The sequence below is a fragment of the Pezoporus flaviventris genome, unplaced genomic scaffold (assembly GCF_033815535.1).
Source record: "Pezoporus flaviventris isolate CSIRO_AGI_PZ_B2104156 unplaced genomic scaffold, CSIRO_AGI_Pfla_v1 ptg000007l, whole genome shotgun sequence".
NCBI lineage: Eukaryota > Metazoa > Chordata > Aves > Psittaciformes > Psittacidae > Pezoporus > Pezoporus flaviventris.
Window position 1 is genome coordinate 68,272,689 of NW_026892555.1, and position 24,370 is coordinate 68,297,058.

At 39.6% G+C, this 24,370-nt stretch overlaps 1 protein-coding gene across 13 annotated transcripts in view; it reads right to left on the minus strand.

Annotated features, from left to right (window-relative positions):
• FHOD3 (formin homology 2 domain containing 3) overlaps positions 1-24,370 on the minus strand; it is a 373,977-nt gene that overhangs the window by 307,480 nt on the left and 42,127 nt on the right. For all 13 annotated transcript variants that reach the window (XM_061449104.1, XM_061449103.1, XM_061449102.1 and 10 more), the window contains exon 3: positions 20,396-20,460. In XM_061449104.1, the coding sequence (XP_061305088.1) occupies positions 20,396-20,460 (65 nt within the window). The remainder of the gene's footprint in view (positions 1-20,395; positions 20,461-24,370) is intronic.

Sequence of the window (24,370 nt, forward strand, 5' to 3'; positions counted from 1 at the left end):
TGTCAACATACTTTTGATGTTAGCAAATAATGGGGAAAACCACTAGCAAAACATGAGCTCCTGCAGAGGATCTCAACCTTCCCCTACCATCTGTTAGGGCAGGCCCAGCAGTGCCAAGAAGCCCACAACAGACACTCCTCTAAAACTCCCCAGAAGCACTTTACCCAGCCTTGGATGCCACACTGCAGAATTCATCAGAGTCCTTTTCACCAAGCTTTGCAAGCTGAAGACAAACTTCCCTAATGCTTCTATGTCATATTTAATTAAGGAACATATAATGCCACATCTGGGAATTGCACTGTCCACTATCACTCTACAGGCTGTGATTACATCTTTCAATACTTCATTGCCACCCTTCAATTGCCTGCAGGATGGTGATAACTGTGCCATGACCCACACAGCATGCACTTTACAGGTCCTTCTCACCCAGCATCTAATGCACATGGGGGCCTGAAGTAGGAGAAGCTAAACTCCATAAGCAGGTATCCCCCCAGTCAGCCTTTTCTTCTTCTACACTATGCACAACCAAGAGAAGAGAAATGCAAATAAAAGTCTTGAAATATACCAGAATAAAAGCTTTGAAGTCTACCATAATTCCACTGTTGGCTAACTTTTGAGGGTTTAACTCTTAACCTTGACTGTTTCAGATATTTCCTGGATGTGTAATTAGGCATTTAAATTACATATACTTTCCTTATTTAGTTTCCCTTGTTCCCCTTCCACTAACCTTTGTCTACATTTCTGTAGTCAAAACCCAAATGCTTTGAAGAAGGGATTATCCTTTTCAAGTATCTGGAAAGTACCTTACATGTAAATGTATAAAAGAAATCATAACAGAAATAGTGCTTTGTTTCCACTTTTATACTCCTTCCTTTTGGTGTTACAGCCAAAGACCTCCAGGAAGGTAACTTGATTCTAGCCCTAGTCATGTATGTAATGTCATGCAATGCGTTTGTCTCCTGCCCTAATTACCTTACTCTATTTCAGTCTCTTTCCCAGGCAACTCTTTGTCTGCTACAGCAGTATTTTACTTCTGCTCAACTGACCTGTCTTCTAGGAGTGAGCCTGTATTAACTCAGCTTCATTTGAGCACAGGTATCTGTTTACAACAGCACCCAGGGCTTCTCAACGAGCCCTGTTACATCTTCCCCCAGTGACACCATCATTTTTTCTTAACAAGTGAGGAAATCCAAGTGTCCATTCTGGGTATGATGGGGACCAAGACAACTGTAATGTATACATACATCCACTTACACATCCCTCTTCAGAAGCAGGCATTCCCTTAGGGATTAGGATAGGGGGAAGTGAAGGGTTGGCTGTTAGCTTGTTGGGGCTTTTCTTTTGCCTTGAGTTAGCTTAGTAATCTTGAGAGTACTTCTGGATCCTCATATTTCATTGTCGGTGCCAAATATCCTACTGTAATACCAGTGAAGGTCTTCACCAAATTTAACCGCCTTCACAGCTGCTCCTTTGGAAACCTGCATAGTATGCCACACAGCAGCATGCAACAGCAATCCCTGACACAATTTGCTCAAGATAAATTGCACAGATGCAAAAATTCAAGGCTCAGCTACCAAGTTAGAGTCTCTCCCTTCCCACCACTTTAGAAGTTTGTCTACACATTTCTAAACTGTCAATATTCAATGAACAAATGGCACATACAGTGCTCTGTTGTTTAAAATCAATGCAATGATAATGGATTCAGCATAAAACAAGATCTGCTGAATCCCTTAAGGAGAACTGCTGCTGAACAAAAATGTCCAATCTGAAATTTGAGCATGACTCTTCAACTGTTGATATATAATCTAAGCATGTTTATATTGATTTTATTCCACCCTGAGATTCCACCTTGGAAGCTCCTTGCTGCTTTGAACCAAGAATCTATAGAGGAAGAGCAAAGCTCAGCGTAAGTGTTGTACATCTATACGTGACTGAAGTGACATACAGCCTGTACCAGCTTCTCAGCTGACTTACAGGAGAATTAGTTTGCATGGACTGAAGGTCTGATTCAGCACACACAGCTGTTCCCAAACTTGGATGCCAAGTGAGGTCAGCAGTAGTTAAATCCCAGGCTGCATGACCGGCAAAAATCCAATTTTATCCATGACCTACAGATCGAAATTAGCAATTCATAAACGTGACTGAAGGCAAAAAAAAAAGTGGCTATTGCTATGTTCACATGTATTAGGTAGCAGCTTTACAGAGAAGATTATGTAATGAGGGCTGGGAAAAGACTGCTTTCGGTGGATGTCCTTTCCAGTCTCAAATCCCTGAATAGCATATCAGAAAATAAATACTTGCCTAAAATAATTTTACTAGATGTGATGTAGTAAACTAACTTTAATACAGAACAGTGCAAAATATCCCTGATTTCCCAGAGCACATTCTTTATAGCACACAGTTTTGAAAACGTGCACAAGTTTTCAAATTAACATCCATAAACACCCTCATGCATAAAAACTAAAGCTGCAGAGGATTTTTTTCTTGTGGATAGCAAAGCTTATACCTCTTGAGTAGCTTTATATTTCTGATATATGTAGCAGATTTGCAGAGGCTTTTTGTGGGTTTCCATGGTAAACTGATCTCTGCATACAGGGTGTATCAGCTTCCCTCCCTCCCCACTTACCAGTAATTGCCCTCAACACCCTCATACATTCCTGTGGCACTGTGGGACAGATTTACATATGAAAACAGACTGTGCAGCTTTAGGGTTTTCAACCAACTTCAAATGGAAATTCACAATTACTGAACAACTAAGTAATAAAACTAAAGTTATCAGCACATTGCTTGCTGGTGAACAAGCACCAGTGACTGAAGTGTAGCTCTAGAAAACTGCAAAGTAGAAAGGCAAAAGCAGCTAATCCCCAAAACCATGAATATTTGGCAAATCAAGAGACTGATTTTCAGACAGGCTAAACACAAGGAGCTTCAACAGAAATTAATGCAACTGTTTCTGTCTGGAAACTTGGGAAAAAATTGTTCAAAGCGTTCAAGTAACAGGAGAACAGAGAGACCAGGAGATTTTAAATGTGTTGGATAAAGCAGGACAGGAAAAAAAAAAAAAAAAAAAATCAACAGAACATTTTTACTGGTTTGAATTACACACTCAGTTTGTACAGGTGATGCAGATTGCTTTTTCTTAATCTTCGTAATTTCAGCATCTACTTGAAAAACACTATCCTCTTCTAAAACAGGAAGCTCATCTTTTGTAGCTGAAATTGAGGAGTGTATAAAATGTCTTTTAGCACTATCAGAACTTCACTATAAAAATAGTTCTGCGGCTTAGAAAAGGAAAGGAGATTTTCTGTGGTTTTCTACTGTTCATTTCAGGACTCCTTATGAACAGCTTATTCATTCTGCATGACACTGGTAGTTAAGACACCACCCTGACCCTTCTTAAAATCCTCACTATTAAACGTCACCAAACAAGCACACAGAATTGCTGGCCCTTTCCACACACATAAAACTCCTGAGCAAATGCCTACAGAAAATTGTTGCATTCAGGCTGTACAAATCTACCACCATGTGAAAAAGAAGAAATCACTCCTGCAAGGCCTGTGTCTGCAGCAGTTCAAGAAAAGAAAGGGAAGAGTGTAACAGAGGAGTGGTGTTATTTCTGATAAGGTAATAAGCTCATACAGCAAAGACCCGTTTTATGTCAAATTATAGTCATTATTCTTACTAGGTAATATAAATTAAAACTTACTGGTCATGTTCAAATAATTTTACTGAGAGGGAGAAAAATTATCTCAAATTTCAGCTAAATATACCAAACTTTTTTCTTTAGTCTGTTATAGATCCTTGAAAAACCCGTGACTATGAAACAAGCAGAAAGAGGTATTAGTTACATTTTGATTAGAATGAAAACCAGATGTGTGGCGATTAATCACATTCAAGTTAAGACAAGCCCTCCCTGGTACAATGAACATAAGGGTTAGATCTGCTCCTTCAATACACCTGAATATGTGTCAGGTTACACCTTTGTTTTCACACCAGAATAGATATATTAGAGCAAACTCTGTGCTTCATTAACCCCTCATAAAGTCCAGAGATAAAATAATATCTAATTTATATTTAGAAAAATTCAATTCAGAGTCTAGCTAACTGAACTGGTGCTAATCATGACAATCATAAAGAATGTGAACAAAAACAGTATACAGAAAGAGAGCAAAGTTCGTTCATTCTCAGCTGCTCAAAGCAGTTAAGAGGAGTTCCAACACCAAAGAAATGCTAAAGAAGCATCCAGTACTGACTGAATGATAAAAATGACAGATAGAGTTCAGTGCAGAGAAGCATTCCATGTTTGGCTTAGTTTCTTCCACAAAATTATAGCCTTGAATTGAATTTTACCACTCAGAAGGTGCTCAGGTAATAACAGTTCTGTAGCAACTCTGCTTTTTAACTGCTTCAGAGCAAAAGGATCCTGGTAATTATCGTAAAAGGAATACAAAACAAAGCAGAAAGCATCTTACAATAATGTTTAAAAGAATTATGTATCTGCGTTTTCAGTAGTGGGTACATCTGAGAATCCCAGTCTCAAACACAATACATAGCAGAACTGGAAAAGATAGAGAGAACAAGGCTGATAAACAGCAAATAACTGCTGCAATGTTTTAAGTAAGCTTCACAAAGTGAAGACAGTCCACCTTCCATTGGAGGAATGGCCACCTAGGTCATTCCTAAGCTCTTTACAGGGATTTCTATCATGTAGAAAGATGACCTGGAGAGAAGGTGAGGAAGGAACTGAGACAGAAAGGATTGAGCTTTTAGCATAAGGTGAACCAGGAATTCCTTGTCCAATACAGCTACAGGGAATAAAATTGAAGTTTCAAGTCCAAAGCAACCAAAAACAGCCACTCCCTCACCCAGATGCAGTTGAACTGTTGGAAATCACACCTATGACATTTCCTATACATTGGAAGTTTGAAGAGTGTCAGAAAAGCAACTGGGCAGGTTCCTGGAAGGAGAATCCAGAGGGTGACCATCTGTGAGGGCATAACCTCACAGTCCCTGAGGCACAAAACTGCCAGAGGCTAGAAAACACTCTGGCCAAATACTTGCACTCTTCTTTATATCTTCACTTCAGCAGCTGTTATCAGCTGTTGAAGAAAGAAGCAGGAAGGATCGGGGAGCTGTCCTAGATGGACCTTTGATCTGATCCAGTAAGGCTATTTCATTATACGGCCCATTTGTGATTCACTTCATGCTTGTCCGTGTTTTTTAAGGGGGAAGATGAAAATCTTTCAGAAGCTATCAATTGGGAATAACCTAAACTTCTGTGAACTAATCCTCTACAAATTAAAGCAATCACCTTCACAGTTTATTTTGACCATTCAAGGTAACATAAAATAGCACTGCACTTAACTTGCACTCTACCTGTTCACTGTATGTGCTTACAACTTTGTATTTCATTAAAGCACCATAGCAAGACAATGTGTACATACCTTCCCTACAAATAGACGCTTCCTGAGGATGCTCAATTATTTCCCACTGAATTATTACCTCTTTATTTTTTTCCAAATCTGCAAACCCATGATGCAGGGGTTGGATAGAATATTACTGTTTCTACCTAGTTGCTAGGGATTAGGATGTAGTTTCATTTACTTTCCTTTTAGAAAACAGAGTAAGTTTGTATGTTTTTATCTCGCTATCAAGGAATGCTCCCACACATCCTGCCCATAGACTCCCTGCTTTCTACCTGCATGCTAGTCACCAGGCAAGAAACGCTAACATAAAGGGTGGGAAGCCAGGATTTCAAGCTCTTCATCCTAACTGCGCTACTGTTTTTCTTCCTAGAGAAAACAAGCTATGCCTGATAGGAAGCGATAAGACTGTAATACACTTCAATACTATCAAAGAGGCAAGAAAAAGGGAAAATTAAAAACACTGTCGTTGCCCACGTGCAAGCACTCAAAGAACAATGGTAAAATCCCTGTAGTATCACACAATCAAGGCAGAACTGATAGGTGAAAGTCACAATTTCACTATCTACCAAGCATCCAGCATGAAAGGGGTTCATTCAGACATGTGCCACAGCCACCTCTAGTAAGGTATTGCATTTAAATACCCAAGCTGTGCAGCTGCCCTGAAAACAGATCCCTTACTTTCTTGGCAAAGGGAGAAGGCAGGTACGGTGACAACCCACAAAGTGACTCTCTCCTCCTTTTCCTTGCTATTCATAGGAAACACAGAAAAGATCTTTCCAGCTGGGAGTTTAATGCCAAAATACAGCTGAGCTGACCCTCAAAGGGAGGGATGGGCAAGAGCCTGTGTGCATGGTGGGCTGCCCACTGGCCCATCCATCAACAGGCAGCAGCTGCCTCTGTAAACTGCTGGCTGCATGGCCTCAGGCTCAGATCAGGCAATATGAAAAAGTACAGCAGCAACAGGAGACACAAAAAGAGAAAACAAATCCTCCTCCTCAGTGTTCACAGCTTGGCAATGTAATACAGCAGGCTCTGCAATACAGGAAGCAGCTCCCTTGCTCTGAGGGAGGTCTTGTCAAAAACACCATGCTGGGAACTAGAGTAAAACTGTAACTTTCCTTTCTCCTGAAAAGGGCTGTGCCTGCACATCAGAACTCCAGGAAACAGACTGGTACAATACATCAAAAAGCACCATCTCGTTCAAGTGTTAAGACGGGTGCTCCATCAGGGTAGAATGAACTAATTCTCACACCAACCATCTTATAGGACATGAGGATTTGCCCAGAAAGATTCTTGTGCTCTAACATCTGGAATTTCTGCCTCATCCTAGCAAAGATCTTGGCCAAAACCACAGAGCCTTAGAGCCAATGGAAGTAGCTCATAGCCTGAATCCCTGACTCTTACTTGATCTTACCAAAATTCATTCCAGCACAGAATCATAGAATGGTTGAGGTTGGAAGAGACCTTAAAGATCACCTAGTTCCAAATCCCCTGCCATGGGCAGGGACACCTTCCACTAGACCAGGTTGCTCACCAATGGGAGAATGCCATCTAGAACAAGGATGAATCCATTAATTTAATTCAACAGAGATGAAAATTACTGGCAACAAATAATCCTTCAGGATGTTATATGAAGTTTATAGGATGGAAGCACTATGAATAACTTCACAGGAGTTATTCCGATAAGTAAATTTACATATACAAACCACATAATAGATCCTGATAGGAACTAGGAAAAAAGAAATCAGTGCAACTATTTTCAGAGCTTGGCAAAGAACCAAATTTCACTAAAAGCTGCCATCAAACAAGAATGTCTATCAGGACTCTGAAGATAGAAAACAGAAAGGGACAATGGAAAGTACATGTACCTCTCAGGCAGGCAGCCCCTCTCCCTAATCCGTTTCTTTTATGGTCAACAAAACAAGAGCAATTCAGGGCAGGAACATACTGAGATGCTCTCAAGTGCTCTCCAGACAGACCCTGCTCACCGATGACAGAAGGAGCCTAGCAGCTAACACAGCCAAGCAGCATGCCTGGCGTGACTGGGAGGCTGACGAGAGGCAGTGATACAGTGGTAAAGCTTCATCTAGAGACAAAGTTATTTTCCTCCATGTCCCACCATTAAGAGCAGCTTGAGAAATATGAAGATCAACAACTACAGCTAGCGCCTTGAAGCAAAATCTGCTAGTTAAATTAGCCTTGTAATGCCCCTACTTCTTTTCTGCAACAAAGACGAAAGCAGAAAAAAGAAAGAGAAAGAATACAGGTTCTCAGACTTCATAAAAGAGATGCAATTACAAAACTCCTGTGTAGAATGTGCTTTTCTGATTTTTTTTTTCCTATAGAGAAATTGAGGAATTGTTTGGGCATATTTGGATTGCTCACACTTCCTTTCCTCCACAGCAAGCATCCGTAGGTGCCAGCTGAAAAGTGCAGCTGGCACCTCAAGATAACAGGCCCTTAGTCAAACAGGCACTGCCAGCTCACAAACGGTCCTCTAGGTCCTGTCAGCTGCCACCAACTTTACATGTATTTTACTGGTGTGAATACAAGAAGATTCAATCTCATAGCTGTTGGGCTAGGAAAACTCCTAAAGTCCTAGTAGATATTTAAACGACTGAATGTTGACTAAGGAGCCTGAAATATGCAGCATACAAAACAAAATACCACACAACACCACCTGAAGTACAGATACACAACACAAAACAGCAAGACCATGGTGACAATGTGAGGACCACTAACCTCAGACTGAAAATCCAGGAGAGTGGGGGCACTCACATTTGAGTGCCCCACAGTGTCATTTAGGGTAGCCATGGATGCTTGGGTACTCACCACTTGTACTAACCTCTGGACAAAAGCAGAGTGTATGCTCACACCCACGGAGCTGTTCAGAGCACCCCTGTGGCTCCCCTTTCCCAGGGTACACCACCCCTGAGAATATAAAGGTACCCAGCTATTCCAGGAAATATATAGGGAGGATTTTATTTGCTCAACCACTTTTTTTTGGATCTCGATATTTTTCATATACTGGGAAATATACTATATTAGGATTAATAAAAATTATTAATTTACTGTTGCTGAAATGAACAACAGTTCTGAAGGCAGAACTTCTTCATGAGGCTTTTACGGGCTTTAACACAGTATGTGATTCTGTACCTTTCATGCAAACATACCCACGTTTTCTATAGCAAGTTCTTTTTTTTCCCCGTGCAACACTAAGCATTTCAGCATGCCAGACAGAATTAAAAAAAAGCAAGTAGGGAAGCCTCCTGATGTGTTTCTGAGGCAGTTATAGGGAACTACTCATGCATGTGCCTCTAAGCAGCAAGAAGCAGAAAAGCAATGACAGCTGGCTGTCATATTGCCGGCATCATCCTCTCCCCCGTGCTCGGAAAAGCTCATCCAGCCCCCACACCCTGCAGAATAAGCTCTGATGCTTATAGGGCTGAGGAAAACCCCATCCCTCATGCATGGGTGAGATCAATCCCAGGCCTCCTCCTGTGCCCAACCTGCTGAGAAACTTTCCACACTCTCAAGCTGTCCCTGTTTCACACAAAGTAAAGCGATAAGCAAATCTCTCCAGTGGCATTTGATGCTGAACAGGCTCTTAAATGGATGGCAAACCTAAATTTAGGGTTATGGAAGTAGTAAGGAACACATCCAACATTTGTATTTTCCCCCACAGCACAGCAACAAGTTAACTGAATACACCAGTTTTAGGCATTCTGAAGTTATAACTGGCCTTCAAAGCTGAAGCGTAATCCTTGTCAAAAGCCACAGGGAGAAATAAACCTGCAGAAACAGGTATTAATAGTTGTTTTATTTTAAAGCACACAGTTTACTAACACACTCCTCTTCATGTTCTAATAGTAAGACCAGAGCTAAATATTTAATGTCTGAAAGGTTAAAAGAAACCTGATACATAACTTCATGCATACCAGACTCTTCTCAAACTGCTAAATATGAATTGACAGAGCTTATGACATCCTACCACTTACAATAGCACGTAGCGCAGCCACAGTAGCTTCTGCTGGCATTTTAAATTAAAAGGTTGTAATTTTATCTCTTTGGAGCCTAACTTTTTAGGTGACTTGTTGAGTCTTAAGCAGCAAGAGAGAGACTTAAAGGAGCTGTTATTGCTATTAAAATATAGATGCTCCACATAAAAAAAAAAAACAGCCCCCAAACCCAGGAAAAACTCATAAAACGGCAGCTTTTGATTAAAAGTAACACTTGAAGACATGAAGAACTGTGAAATAAAGGAAGTCTGCTGCATTACATGATGTTTAATAACATTTCTGATACTGAAAATTAAATACTAAAAAAAAAAAAAAAATCCCATCTGTCTTTCCTTTTTCCAGACAGAGATACCATGATCTCCTTAATTTCATCAAGCTCATACAAGTCCAAAACTGTAATGCTGTAATGACAAGGAGTGGTGGGATTCCTCCACCACTGATGACCACATCTGACCATGGCACGATCTGAGCCCAAGCTGAGCATTTTATTTAAATTCTTAAGGCACCATCACAGTATTTTGTATTACAGCTCACATTTTCTTCTCGGCACTCAGCAGATTTCGTGGATACCTCCCTTAAAAGTCTTCCAGGAAATTACATGAGGGAACTATGCTACCTATTTAAATAGGGCTCCTAAGTCTTTGGAGTATTTCTTTTGAGAAAGATAAATTGAGAGGTGCCCAATTTGCAAATTAAATCATCCTAATTTCTACAGAAATAAAAGGAGCTGCACATGAAAAAGATTAAAAGGATATAAATGAGAGAGGAATAGGATAGCTGAAGGCAAGGCAAGAACAGTACACATTACTTGAATGCCACAATGAAAACGTGATACAGAGCAACTATTTCTTGGCTGTTGAATTACGAGATAGTGCATTTCACATTACATATAGTGAAAAAAGTTAATAAACCAGATTAAAAAAAATATCAGTCCAACAGTGTTACAAAACCACATGTATTTTATATCACCTTTCACTATGGTCTTGAGATGGTAACAAAACTCAACCCTCCATTTGGTAGGTATAAGTACTGAAACCATAGCCCTGGTCTGAAAAGATGATACCTGCATACTTGGCTTCATAGTGAGCTCACAAAAAGTTAGCAAGTGGCATCCGTTTGAAGCATGACTGACCGTAAGTTTGCTCATTTTGCTTACAATTTTTGAAGATAAGGAGACTGAAGCAGACTGTTAATGTTCAAACATGCACTTTCCGACCTTGTGTTCCTATGGCATTCTCCTTTTTTTAAGCTCATATCATAAGGCATATGGGACTATGCATCCATCTGTGGCACATGGTAGTCAAGTAACAGATCAAAACTGCCCATTAAAGAGCAGAAATCAGACATTAAATGAATGAGAACAACCTACCATACCACAGAGAATACAGTGAGGAAATGTTTCCCTATTTGTTCCACAGCAGTGCCCACAGTAATGGACAAGGGAAGGTGGGGGGGGAGGAGTGGGAGGAGAAGAGGGAGGAGAATCAGCCCAGACACTCTCTAGACATGTAGAGGTTTTGTTAAATATTTTGTTAGCCCTAAACAGGGTATGCAAATTTTGCCTTATGCCAAAACATCTTCCAGGCTTCCACTCAAAAGCATTACACGTAATGGATTCATTTTGAAGAGAAACCTCCTTTCCATAGTAGCGTAAGTCCTTCCTTTATGAACCAACATCATTTCTGCTCTTTTATTACACTAGAAGTAAATTATAGAAAAATAAACAGCACTAATCCAGTACTTTCTTTACCCAAAAATTCTGGAAAGTGAGAGCCACAGCTTGCATTGCAGCTGCTTCCAGGATCATTATGTAGCTCCTTAAATTTCAGCAATCCATTATTAAACATAAAAGCTAGAAGATAAAAATTATATATCTCATTTTAACGCAGTCTATAGTATACGCACTTAGTGACTGCCAGTAAATCAATGCAAATTCTGTCCACAAATCTTACAACATCTCAGGGAGGTAGGAACCATACTTACCCTAACTTCACTTGAGCAAAATCGGCATCCCTCTGCCTTCCTTACAAATCAGTGGCAGGGCTGAGAACGACACCTCAGAGAAATTGCAACATTTCCTATTCCAAACCCACAGCTTTTAAGTAGCAGCTCCTAATTTCTCTTCCATAATTTAGTTGCTAAATATTGTTTTGTTCTAAAAGACTTTGCAGAATAAAGTTTAAAACAGGTCTGAGTACTGCATGGTTTCAACAGAACTAATCTGAACAGAATTATTTGTTTGGTTTGTATCTTCTGGACAGAAGAGGTTTAGATGGAAGCAGGAAACCAATCATTCTGTTCTCTTCAAAGTGTAAAGTTAATTTATTTGAAGATATTTGATATTACAGTATCACAGTATGCCAGAGATTGGAAGGGACCTCAAAAGATCATCTAGTCCAATCCCCCTGCCGGAGCAGGAACACCTAGATAATGTTACACAGGAATGCGTCCAGGCGGGTTTTGAATGTCTCCAGGGAAGGAGACTCCACAACCTCCCTGGGCAGCCTGTTCCAGTGTTCCGTCACCCTCACTGAGAAGAAGTTTCTTCTCAAGTTTAAGTGGAACCTCTTGTGTTGCAGTTTGTACCCATTACCCCTTGTCCTATCATTTTTTGCTACTGAGTAGAGCCTGGCTCCATCCTCGTGACACTCCCCCTTTATATATTTATATACATGAAGTTAACTTTTCCCCCCTAGTTATGGGCTTGAACATGCTGTGTTTCAGCCTACAGCAAAATGAGTTCAACAGTCTGAACACTGACGTTAAAAGTAAGAACCGCTTTGTCTGTCAATACAAATATCTATAAAATAAGCGGGAAGTGCAAATAGCTAAAAAGGGGAACTACATGGAAACTAACAACAGCTACTGATGTGAGAGCTTGCATGAAATTTATTTTATTTTCCTTTTATGAAAAATATACAAACCCCTACACTTCATGAAATTTAGGATATCCCTTTGAAAACCTGGGGACTGTTTAAAAAAAAAAAAACAGTCAAGCAAGTTTATCACATTCATACCTAGGTATAGAGCAGTAATAACAGTTTCTATAGATTTCTACCTTCCCAAGATGGCTACAGCCACCCCTCAGCAAGCCACACAAGCCCCAGCCAAGGGTCATGAGCTGTGATTTAGGAGAGACTAATGCCCAGACAACTCCCAAAGTGAAAGAATGGCTGCATTAAGTACAAGTGATGCTGAAGGGGAGATCTGCACCTCAACATATACCTGCAAAATCCCAAGTTGCACAGCACCATCAACAGCAAAACAAACTGACGATGCTGCCTTGATCATTAGGTGAAAACAGAACAATAATGAAGATTAGCAGCTCTGAAATGGATGTGATTCTTCTCCAAGTTCTCTCTACCTGCTGCATACACACAGAGTTCTTTAAGCATTCAACCACAAAGAGCTCCAACAGGTGACAGAGGACCAACCTTGGCAACATCTCTAAAATTACAACTAGAGACAATTGCTAGGCTGCACTCATTTATTGAGCAAGTACTTGTCAAAATCTAACTGAAGAACATGGAAGTTGTTCAAAAATGCCTAAATCACAGAAAGGTTTGCGTTGGAAGGGATCTTAAAGATCATTTAGCTCCAACTCCCATGCTGTGGGCAGGGACTCCTTCCACTAGACTAGGCTGCTCAGAGCCCTGTCCAACCTGGCTTTGAACACTGCCAGGGATGAGGCATGATCCGTTATTTGCTTACTTTTCTTCAGAACAAAAGAACACCACACATCAAAATCCCTCAATCAAATCCACAGAGACCTTCTCATAGTAGATACTACTGTTGTTATCAGTTACTTCCAGAGGAGTCCATTTTAGGGATCCATTAAGAGCAGTTATAAACAATTTAAAAATATTTTTTCTCATTCATCTCAGATGTTAAATTAATAACTTTTCTTTCTGTTTAGATTACAAAAGAGGTTGCAAATATAGTCCTAACAACAGGAACATGACCCTTTTTGACAAAGAAGCTTTTAGAAACTGCAACTGCAGAATACTGCGGTAATTTCAAGTTAATTTGCTAATTTACTTAGGACTTCCTTTTTTATGATATTTTAGCCATCAGCAGACATACAGTACTTTCAAAGCACTGGTAGATGCAAAGAATGCAAGCATGTTACCTTTTATATTTCCTTTTATTAGAATTTTTTAGTATTCAAAAAGACATGTGTTTAACCTAAAACAAATATAAACAGCCTTGTGTTGGGATCTGGGAAGCAAAGTGTCATACTCCCTATTTTTACTTCTGGCTTTTACAAGGAGATTGTTTTCTTTAAGGTACCACTGAAGATGATTCAGGATTTTTGTTTGCTTTTTTAGAAACAAGATTTGTTTCAAATCTCACTATGTTTTAAGAGTCAAAAACAGATTCCTTCTCCCTTGCAAATTTTTACAATCTGCAAGAAAAGGGAATTATGGAAATCTAAGTTGTCAGAATTTCTGCAGAACTTCTTGGTGCAAGTGCAGTCAGATAAGATTTCACATTTTAACACAAAGCTTCCCACAGACAAAAAGCATCCCACTAGCACACTCCTTTCATTAGCAGTCCTTTCAAATCTGGAACAAGCCCCTTTAAGGCAACAATCCACCACTTTAAAGCAACAACCCACTGCTAATGGAGCCTTTATCTGCTCTACAGCTTCTTGGTCCTTCTTGCTACAAAGCCTATTTTAAGGATTATAATTTAAATGAAATATGCAGAGACAAATCTTGGAAATTTCTCTACAGGATGGGACCAGAAGTTACATGATGAGATCACAGAAGGCAAATTGCGGGTTATGAGGACATACCACAAAGGAGGCTGACTAAAAGTATGCAGGAGGAGTACAACAAAAAGTCTAACATTTCAGTTTAAGGAGGTGTACATTTTTAAAGCAAACCCACAAGCTATTTATACAGATAGATTTTTCACAAAGTAATCAATCTGATCTGGGAACCAGGGAATTTTTTACTTAGAGCATCTGTGTTCCCCATTCTCAGGAAAGAACATTTAAATAATCTTAAAAACCTGAAAAAGGTATTTTTACCATGGCCCTCACAGCTATTTCATGTTTCACTCAAATTGAAAGAGAGCTGAGCCAGGTACTGCCAATCACATCTGGAAGCAGGCCTCAGTACTGTGTGTACCTCCCTAGCGAGAACTCGAATTATTCTGTTAGAAAAAGGCTAACCCTTAAACCCCCCCCCCCCAGCTCTGTCATTCCTTTTCACACTTTTTCAGTTTGCGTGATGTCAGTTTACATCTAATAAACATGTTGTTTATTATCTTCATTTAAGCCAGAATTTTAACCAAGTTACAGCAAGAGTCATAGGAAGCGTATCGTGATTACAAATCCATAATGCATGCAGGGTCTCTGTGCAGCACTATTAAATCCATTAATCACTGTCTTTTCTGTCCCAGTTATGCTAAGAAGGTATTCGATAAAGCAATTTCAACTCACCTCTCTCTCCTGTTACCATCAGCGCAAAGAAGGCAAAACCACAGCGCTTCCGACAAATTCTCAAGGCACCTCTTTTGTTCCCTTTAAATTAAATCCGAATTGGTTGCACGTTTTGCTGAACTGCTAATGCTCTCCACATGTTCTCTCTCTCAAACTGAAAATGTTTTTTATTAGCAATGTCTAACACTGAACAGAAAATTGTAAAATGCCCTTAAAACAACCCAAAGTACTTCTCTTCCTTGATACTTTAATTTGAACATATCAGTCACTACTTGCCCAAAAGTGCCCATAGTGCCACTATTAATCTTCCTTTAGGAAAGTCTTCCAATTAGATGTTTTCTCTTAGTGCATTCAGCAACTCCCTTACCAAAAGAAAGCTATTTATATTAAATTCAACAAGGTATTTACTTAAATCAGAAAGTTTTAAAGTATGAACTACAGGAGCTTCACAGTGCTTTCTCTCCATGGCTATGAGAACTCTACTCCAGCACTCAACACACTGCAAACACATATATATGCCAGACAGATGCAATACAATAATGATATTTGCAGGGAGAAGCATCTCAAGTGATGCAATAACACGGATTGTAGGCACAAGCTTCACTCTGACCTCAGAGAATGCAACACGACACTCACATTTCCTTAACAAGAATTGCACTGGCTTTTCTACACTTAATACTATTCTCGTAAGAGGACAAACCACATTTTTTCCCCAGTTCAGTCCATGAGTCTTAACTTCTCCGCAACAAAATGCCAGATACAGTTACAGACTCAAGACACAACTTTGTCTTCGTGAAAGCAATGTGGGAAGGATCTTGCATCTCAAGCACCTGGAAGGACAGGTCCTTCCAGCATGTTCAATAGATGCATAAATATTTGGAGAACTTAATCATATCTGCTGTAATACATGCAACAAGTCTCCATAATGGATAACAGAAGGGAAAACTAGATGGAAAAGAGAACTAGCTGCATACTTCCTACATTACAGAACAAATCAAAACAGCTGGCTTCTAACTAGCTCCTAGTTACAACTAGCTTACAGCTTCACTCAGGTACCCCACAACAAAAGGGGCTCAGAAAAGTATTTATGGCTACATTTCACAGAAGATATCTTAAGAATGAGAGGATGTCAAAAAAGACAATCCAAAATGCTATGTGGAAAGGCTGGGCTATTGCTACTAACACTGTGGGTTAAAGCAGATGCCTTAACAACAGGGGCTAGAAAAAGCCACCATGCAGCATGGCAGCTATTGTGTCACATACTTGGGAATAATCCACTGCAGATCACCCACAGAAGGATGGGAAAGGGTGGGCACACTGTCGATCACTTAAGCACAGTGCTCTGGTAGATCTACAACTGCCCATGTGAAAATGCCAGTGGAACAAGATTGTAAAGTAGTTATAAAGACTAATAATGAAGCTATGTTCTATGTTCAGCAACACGTGGAATAATATACTTGCACACTCTTTAGGGTTCTCACTGGATCAAGCTATGAAATGTAATACACACAAATATCTATGCAAATTATTTTTAATATATAGACAGATAAAAGAAAGATATTGCATAAATACAGGAGGGAGCTATAACCATACAACAATGTAATTTTCTAATGGAAAACATTTTAAATAATCAATTGAGGGGTTTGTTTTGGGTTTGTTTGATTTTTGAATAATAAACTGGCACAATGGAGAAGTAACATTTAAAATACACCTTGCAACATTTGCTGACCTTCCAAGCTACAGTACTCTGAGCAATCCCAGGCCAATACATGCATTCAGAATTACATCAACCTTTGTTATTTGCATTCTTCTTGTATTACATTGTATTAACACATGAAGTTAATGTTGAACTTATTTTGGCAGATTCATTTTAAGTCACTGTCATGGGTCCCTGTCCAAAACTCATCCTCACTATTGAAAGCAACACTCCCAATTCCCCATCACGCAGGACATGTGGTTTAAAGGAGAACATGGAACTCTGTTGGGCTAGGTAGTGCATCCAGATCCATAAGAGTAAATGGTGCCATTTCTCTCTGAGACCACATCAGATTTGGAGGGAAAACTACCAAGAAGCAACAAATGGACAAATGAGGGAGCAGCCACAGACACAGCTGTCCAAGCAAGGGCATCATGAATAAACCAAGTCACTGTCCGGGAAGAGTGGAGCTTTTAAAAAGCTTTAAAACTTCACTATAACCAAGTTGCTCTGAAACCTTCCATTTAGTTTCAGGGCTAAAGTTTCTGGCACTGTTAGTGTTCACCCTGTAAAGCTACATGCTCATTTGCACAGGCCCTTATCAAGGCTTTAGCTATGCCCCGTAATTGTTCAATGCATTCAAATTAAAATTATGTTAAGACCTAACTAAATACAAACAAGGAAAGTCATAAGGTTGCCAAAAATACCAGACTTTTCCCACAAGGTGTCAACTCACAATAAATCTAATTTGAATAAAAGGTCAAATTTCACAGCCTGAGATTATAAAAAAAACCAACACAACAATTTAGTGTCAATGTATGTGATTTAAGGATTGATCTTGCCCCACTAAGGCCTTTTAACATCAATAAGTTCAAAAGTACATCAGTAATTTACAATTAGTTATGTCTCTGAACGAAACTGGTATCAGCAATAGTCTTTTGCTACTAAAAAACTGCAGATATTGCAGTCTGCAGTCAAAACACATTTTATTTTTTTAAATTACCTCTTAATTAATCCTGACAATTTAATCAGGATCAAGCCACAATGGGGAAAGTATTTAGGAGATATTTATATATATATAAATAGACATATATACATATTTTTAGGAGATGATATTTAGGAGAAAATTTGTTCATCCGTGCTGAAAATCCTTAATGTGAACATAAGACAAGAACTCAGACAGAGGGGGAAAAAAAGAAAGTAGTAATGCATTAAATTGAGATGCTTAAGAGTGACTAGCATCAATAGGGCAGAAAACAATGCTCTAACTTCCACACTCAAGTTATTAAGCTGTATTCCTTCCTTGCCTTGCTTAAAACAAAACACAAAAAAACCCACACCATCCCACTTGGCATGGGACTTGTTAGAGCTTCCCAAGTCTCAAAATATTGGCCTGTAGTCATTCTCTGACACTAAAGCCCAATGGGTTCCCCAGAGATCTGAAGTCAGTAAAGATGGAAAACTTTATCTGGACATCTGAACATAAACACTTGTGTATTTTCCACAATTTAAAAGTACAACGTGAGGAAGAAATAAAAATATATAAATAAATTGGTCCACCTTCCAAACGGGAGAGTCTATTTTATGACAGGAAAGCTATTTCTTGACGCCTTTCAGCTGTTCAGAGCAAAGTAGAACCTTGAATGAAAGGATGACAGAAAGCTCTGTGGCAAGGGTACTTCAGAACAAACCACATCTTCTCAGAAAGCAGTCCTAAGCTACCTACTGGAGACTTTGCAAACTCAGTAATATTGCTAATCACAGTGCTCTCCATGGATATTGTGGAGACTGAGAAAAAACAGTCAAAGCAACATGGTTTCATTCGATGTGACACGCTCTCAAGATTGCTCTAACTCCTGACTTCTATTCCAAATGTGCAGCACATATTTTAACCTCTAAACCTAATGTTTTTATTGCCAAAAAGACGTTAACAGGCAGCCGATGTGAAAGTACACACAAAAGGAAGAAAAGTACCCACTGTGCCAGTGGGTAACAGCCCTCTTACCCCATGACAAGTCAAACTGTCAGGCACAGGTCATCAAGCAAGGCCAGTATTGACAGCCACAGAGTGTTCCTGACCCTTTCAAACTACCCCATACCAAATGTGTATTTGATATGTAAAAATGAAAAAGAAGAGAGAAGAAACCACATTATATCAAGCTATGGGCTGAAACAAAAGCTTACCCTAAAAAACTAAATGTCAGCAGGGGGGTTGGAAATCAGAACCAGATTTTGCATTTGGCTTTTCTGCCTACAACGAACAAAGCCAAAAGCCCATATCCAAACACACCTCAGCTTGAGGAGTCTGAAATCTGGACTTGCAGCCTCGCTTCCTCTATACTCACTGCTGAATGCATCACTGCTGCCAGAGTATAACAGCACCTGACAAAGGATGACACTTCCAAACAGGAACAATTAAAATACATGCACAGCAATACGCCTAATTGCCCACAGTGAGCTTGAATGCAAACAGGTAACAACAAAGCAAGCACACATGAAAGCTCAGAACCTGGTGTGTTCCAATTCCTCGATGGCTGCACTCTGGAAAAAAATATTTACATGAGAATTGTTTTTATAAAACCTCAGTCCAGGAAATGTGAAAACTTGCCTCGCTCCACTGGCCTATTTTGCCAAGTATATTCCCAGACTGAACAAGAACAAGCTTCTTCAAAGTGCTGCCAATTTCATTAGACTTCGAAGTATCTCTGTTTCTACTCTAATACTTAACACAAAGGCTTGTTCTACTGTTCTTCCTCAAGTTAATGGTAGTAGAGGAGAATCTATTCCTGCACGAGGCAGCCTAGAGATCGCTCTCAATGGGAGGTATTTGAGGAATTCTGTAGGTTGCTTATGCTCAGTTCAGATTCCCAAGAAAGGCCATTTCATAACATGTCCTGGGGGCAGAGGATAGAAGTTTAGTTGTATTTAAAGCCTGAATCTTCCAACAGCAGTAGCACTGTAGAAATAATACAAAACTCTGACTTTCTCCCCCTCCTTTTAAGGAAAATATCTATATTTCAATGCTTCAGCTACGAACTCTTGAAGCAGCAACAAGCTAAACATATTAGGGTGTGAAATCTATTACGGAGAAGTTGAAAACAAAACCGGCAAGTGTGGCACATACATATAGGATTTTCTTCTAATTTTTTTAAACCAGCCACTCATAACATCTATCACAATATTACCAGAACTTGAGCATTACCTTTGCCACTAACAGTCAGCGAAACGTTCTACTCTGCAAAATGCTGGAAAACATATTAACATCATCACAGCACATCAGCCTCCGTTTACGCAACCTTAAAGCTCTTGTGACACGCACATTATGACTTTCATTAGACTTCTCCTCGTGACAGCATTGTTTTAAGCAGAGGTTTTAAGACACTGACACTGTGATAATGACAAATATGTGGCCAAGATCTGCAAGATGTGAAGCAATGAACATTACATGCACAAGTTAGCTGTCAGCCAACAATTTTTCAGAACCGCTTCCCAATTCAGAACAGTCTTTAGGCACACACAAAGGCTCTGACAAGACAGATAATCCAAGATTCTCCAAAGCACATCCAGCCATCTCACCCCACTGTCAAATGCTATGCTTCCCTCGGCTGTTTAACATACTTTATGAAGGGTAATGTAACTAATACCACCTAATTTTAACACGCAACAAACAGAACAAATAAATCAATTTATTGGCCGTTATCCTCAACTTGGAACACAGCAAGTCTGATTCATACTCCTCAGATTTACTTCCCAGAGATTGATTCTGTTTATTTGCTCTCGTTCAGGCATGTGGAACTTCACTTACCAATGCAGGCATGAACTCTCACCGACAGCTGGGTCCTCAGAATTATACTGTGCTTCTTGCCCCTCCTAAAAAGAGAAGAGGGGAAAAAAAAATACATAAAGATGTAGGGAGGAGGTAGAAGACTTGGGACAGAAGGAATGAATTTGAACCTAAGAAAAAAGGTTAGGGACTGAGAGAAGGTATTACGAGTTGTACTTGCTTCTCATCATCCAACTCTATTTTAATTGGCAATACATTAATTTTCTGCAGTTAAAGCCTGTGTTGCCTTTGACAGTAACTGATGAGTGAGCTCCCCATCTTTATCTCAGCCAATGACTTTTTTCATCATATTTTCCCTCCTTTTTGTTGAGGAGAGGAAGCAAGAGCAGTTTGGATGGGCAGTTGGCCAAGGTCAACCCACCACAATGACTCACTCTAGAAATCCATGTTAGAGAAGTACCAAATGATGACTGCACATTTAAATTTTCACAGAAATATTTTAAATGTAGGTATAAGTTAAGCATAAAAGACAATGCAAGATTAAGCAAGACATTGCTTACTCTTTCATACATTTGCTCATTTACCTTGATCAGTCTTTAACTCACAAAGACTGATGTATTTTTCATGTAAAGAGGCAAAACTTTTTCATGTAAACATTTTTCATGTAAAGAGGAAAAAAAAAAAGAGTCGTCGTCCTTCATTCTGGCTCTCAGTTCCATCACAGTCTTAAATGGAATGACTCCATCTTAGTTAGCTGCTACATTTCTTATTAGTTTTTCAAATTGAAGAAATGCAGTTAATACTTATCTGGACAAGAGCACTATTCTTGATTTCTATTGTGCTATACCTGCAAACTGACATTAGGACATGGCTAGTGACTTGCCCCTGCATCCAAGCCTGCTCATCTGGTGGAAAGTAGGAGGGTAAGAAAAGCCCTCATGTATTTTCTATTTATAGAGAAGCATATTCTTCCTCTTTTCCCTGAAACTAAATATGCAATTGCTGGGCAAGCAGCTCCAGGGGGGCATGCTTGAGAAGGGAGTGTGGACCCGATAACCTCCTGTGGTCCCTTCCAACCTCAGCCGTTCTGTGACTGTGAATTTATTGTGGGAAAACATACAAGAAGCAAAAGTGGTTTCAGAACACAGGTGCAGCTTAGCATGTACCAGGCAAACCCTAGATCCACTTGTATATACAACTTACAGGCAAATTTAATACCAGCACAACCTCTCAGTTATACACTTTACAGCTCTGCTAAGAGATTTCAGGGCAAAACCCTTCACAAAGACACTCAGAAGAATTTTCCACTGGCTGTAATTTGACTAGACCAAACCCACTAAATTCCAGATAACAACAAAAGTTCCTCTCCACCTGATTGTTTTCCTGCCCACAGTTGTTTAGAGGAACACAAACATTTCTCATTATTTACTACAAAAGAACATGTTTTATATCATCTCCCTGAAAAATTTGCAGGGGAAGGCAGGTCAGTGAAGTAGTGACAGATACTTTCACAAAAATATTGTTCTTAAAAAAAACACAGGAAAAGCACATTAAGAAACTGAAAAAAAGTAGTTAACATGGAACTATGTACCTGCTTGTAGAGGCCCCAGTTCCAATTTCAGGATGGCAACCTTTCTCTAGAGATTAAATAATTAAAAAAAAAACAACAAACAAAAAACTATAAAACTCCAGTTTTAAATCAAATTGCTCTTTAATGGGTCTGCTTGAACATCAGTAGTGCAAAGGAGGGAAAGGGCAAACCTTCTCACTTCTGTCTGAAGTGCAGAGCAGCAACATACTATTCTGACCAACAAGAGCTGCCTGCAGCCTAGATTTTAAAGATTCCTGGAGCAGTTCTAGGTTTAGGACTGACTCCCTGCCCACCTAAACTCCTCCTGCCACTCTGGTTGGACACAGTCTTTTCCTGTGCTCGCTCCTGCAGATTTTTAACAGCTGCCCCTTCCCACTGGAGCACAAGGACTCCTCTGGAATATTTAATTTGCAATTGTTGCACAGGGTACCAAATTGAAAATACCAATTGTAGCTTTGCTTACTGATATATAGCCTCACACAAGAGTCATTACCGTCTTACTATGGTACACTGTAATTCTTTGAAAGACAATAAAAGATCTCTAAACCTCTCCTCCTCTATTAGTAGCTGAGACAAAAGGAAGAAATCTCTTTTATGGAAACAAAAGAGGAAGAACTCAGGGTTTAGGGTCTCCATCTGGAACAAAAAAGGAACCATTTTCAATTTCCTTCTTGCCACAGCTCCCCTGCCCAGCTGTGATCAAGTAAAGCCAAGCCACCAAGGTGTCAATCTGCCACATCAAAAGCCAGGACTCAGCTACTCTGAGGGTGTGAGCTTAGTTTCTCCTACCCCTTCACATGGAAGATTTATCTAAAACAGGACACTGGCATAGTAGCCTGCTACTTTGGAACAGCGACCACTGAATTCCCTCAGTGCAAAGCTGCACTTCCTAGTATCTGCCATTTCCAATTGAAAACAATTTTCATACAGAGATGTTCTTGACATGCTTTTTTTCATTTAATAACAGTAGTAATACTTACACTGAGCAAGCATAAAGGATAAGAGTTTTGGATCTTCCAGTCAGAAGTAAAACTGTTTGTGTTCCCTTTCCCCCACCCTTGCCTAGGTAAGAAGTATGAAGAAAGAGTGGCTGATGTTTCTGGTTTTCCTCTCCCAAGATTTATCTTAGAAAACCAGTTAAGCCAGTAACATAAAGCTCATCTCTTCCAGTTTCACAGATTATTGATTAGGAGCAGGCAGACTAATTTCCAATTCCTAGTACCACAGAGCAAGCATTAAGGATAGAGTTAGCCCTGGCATGTATTCAGGAAAGCAGAAAAACAGATGGAATAAGTAAAAAGCTGATGTCCCTGTAGAGTGATGGGGAAGGAAAAAGCCCAGTGTTCTGCAACCTGTAAATCCATAGATGGATCCCCAAAAGCCAGATATTATATCCAATACTTGACTTTCAAGGTACTGGTGTGAGATATATAGAAGAGAACCTTATTCCAAACCTTTAGCACACGCAAAGGTATGCTTTAAAGCCTCCCTGAGATGTGGCCATTATGCTGAAACTCAACTCTATGAACCACTGGCCATCCTTGCCCCTGACTACCCATAATTCTTATCTGTAATCTATCACAAACCCATCTTATCTCCAAATTCAATACTCAGCTTTAATTTGTCAATGACTTAAATTCCAGAGTTATCAATAGGTACTTCAAACTTAAAAAAATAATAATTCTATATATACATATATATACACACACACAGTAGTTTATCACTTCTGGTTTAATTTCAGTTTGAAAATATCTATAGTCAGAATCACATAGGGTATTCCATTATTGCAATGACTGGAAACTAAGAACAGTATTGACAACATTTTGATAGATACTTCCAGTTAATAATAAGCTCTTGACAACTTACCCTATAACAATTCTGCATCTATGTCTGCCTGATGTAACAGCCTAACCATTATGAAAACTTAACACAGATGCTGTTCTTCATGGAAAGCTTTCAAAGCACACATTTAACACATGCTGCACATTTTGTTACAGCCTCTCACAGCACTCAGATTTCTTGGTGGACTGTCAGACTTCTCCAATAATCACGTGTTTTTTTCCAAAAGGAGTAGCTCAATGAGCATCCAACAGCAATCCCTAAGTGCAAGGAGTCACTGACTCCCACAAGAGAAGCCCGGACATCGGATGCCACCAGAAGCAAGCGTGTGGCAACAGACACACTCTGTAGAGCATTATTTTTGCAACTGGCTCTCACATTCTCATTTCAGCACCCATGCATTTCCATCTTCACTTGCACGCACCCTTCATGGAAAATGCTGCTACAATGGCATATTGCCTCACAGTCAGTTGCTTCATAGTTTAAGGTGCTCCACATCAGCAGCGAAAAACAAACTATTCCTTGTTGAATGCACAGAGATGGAATTTTTGCCAGAGTTCAAGCAC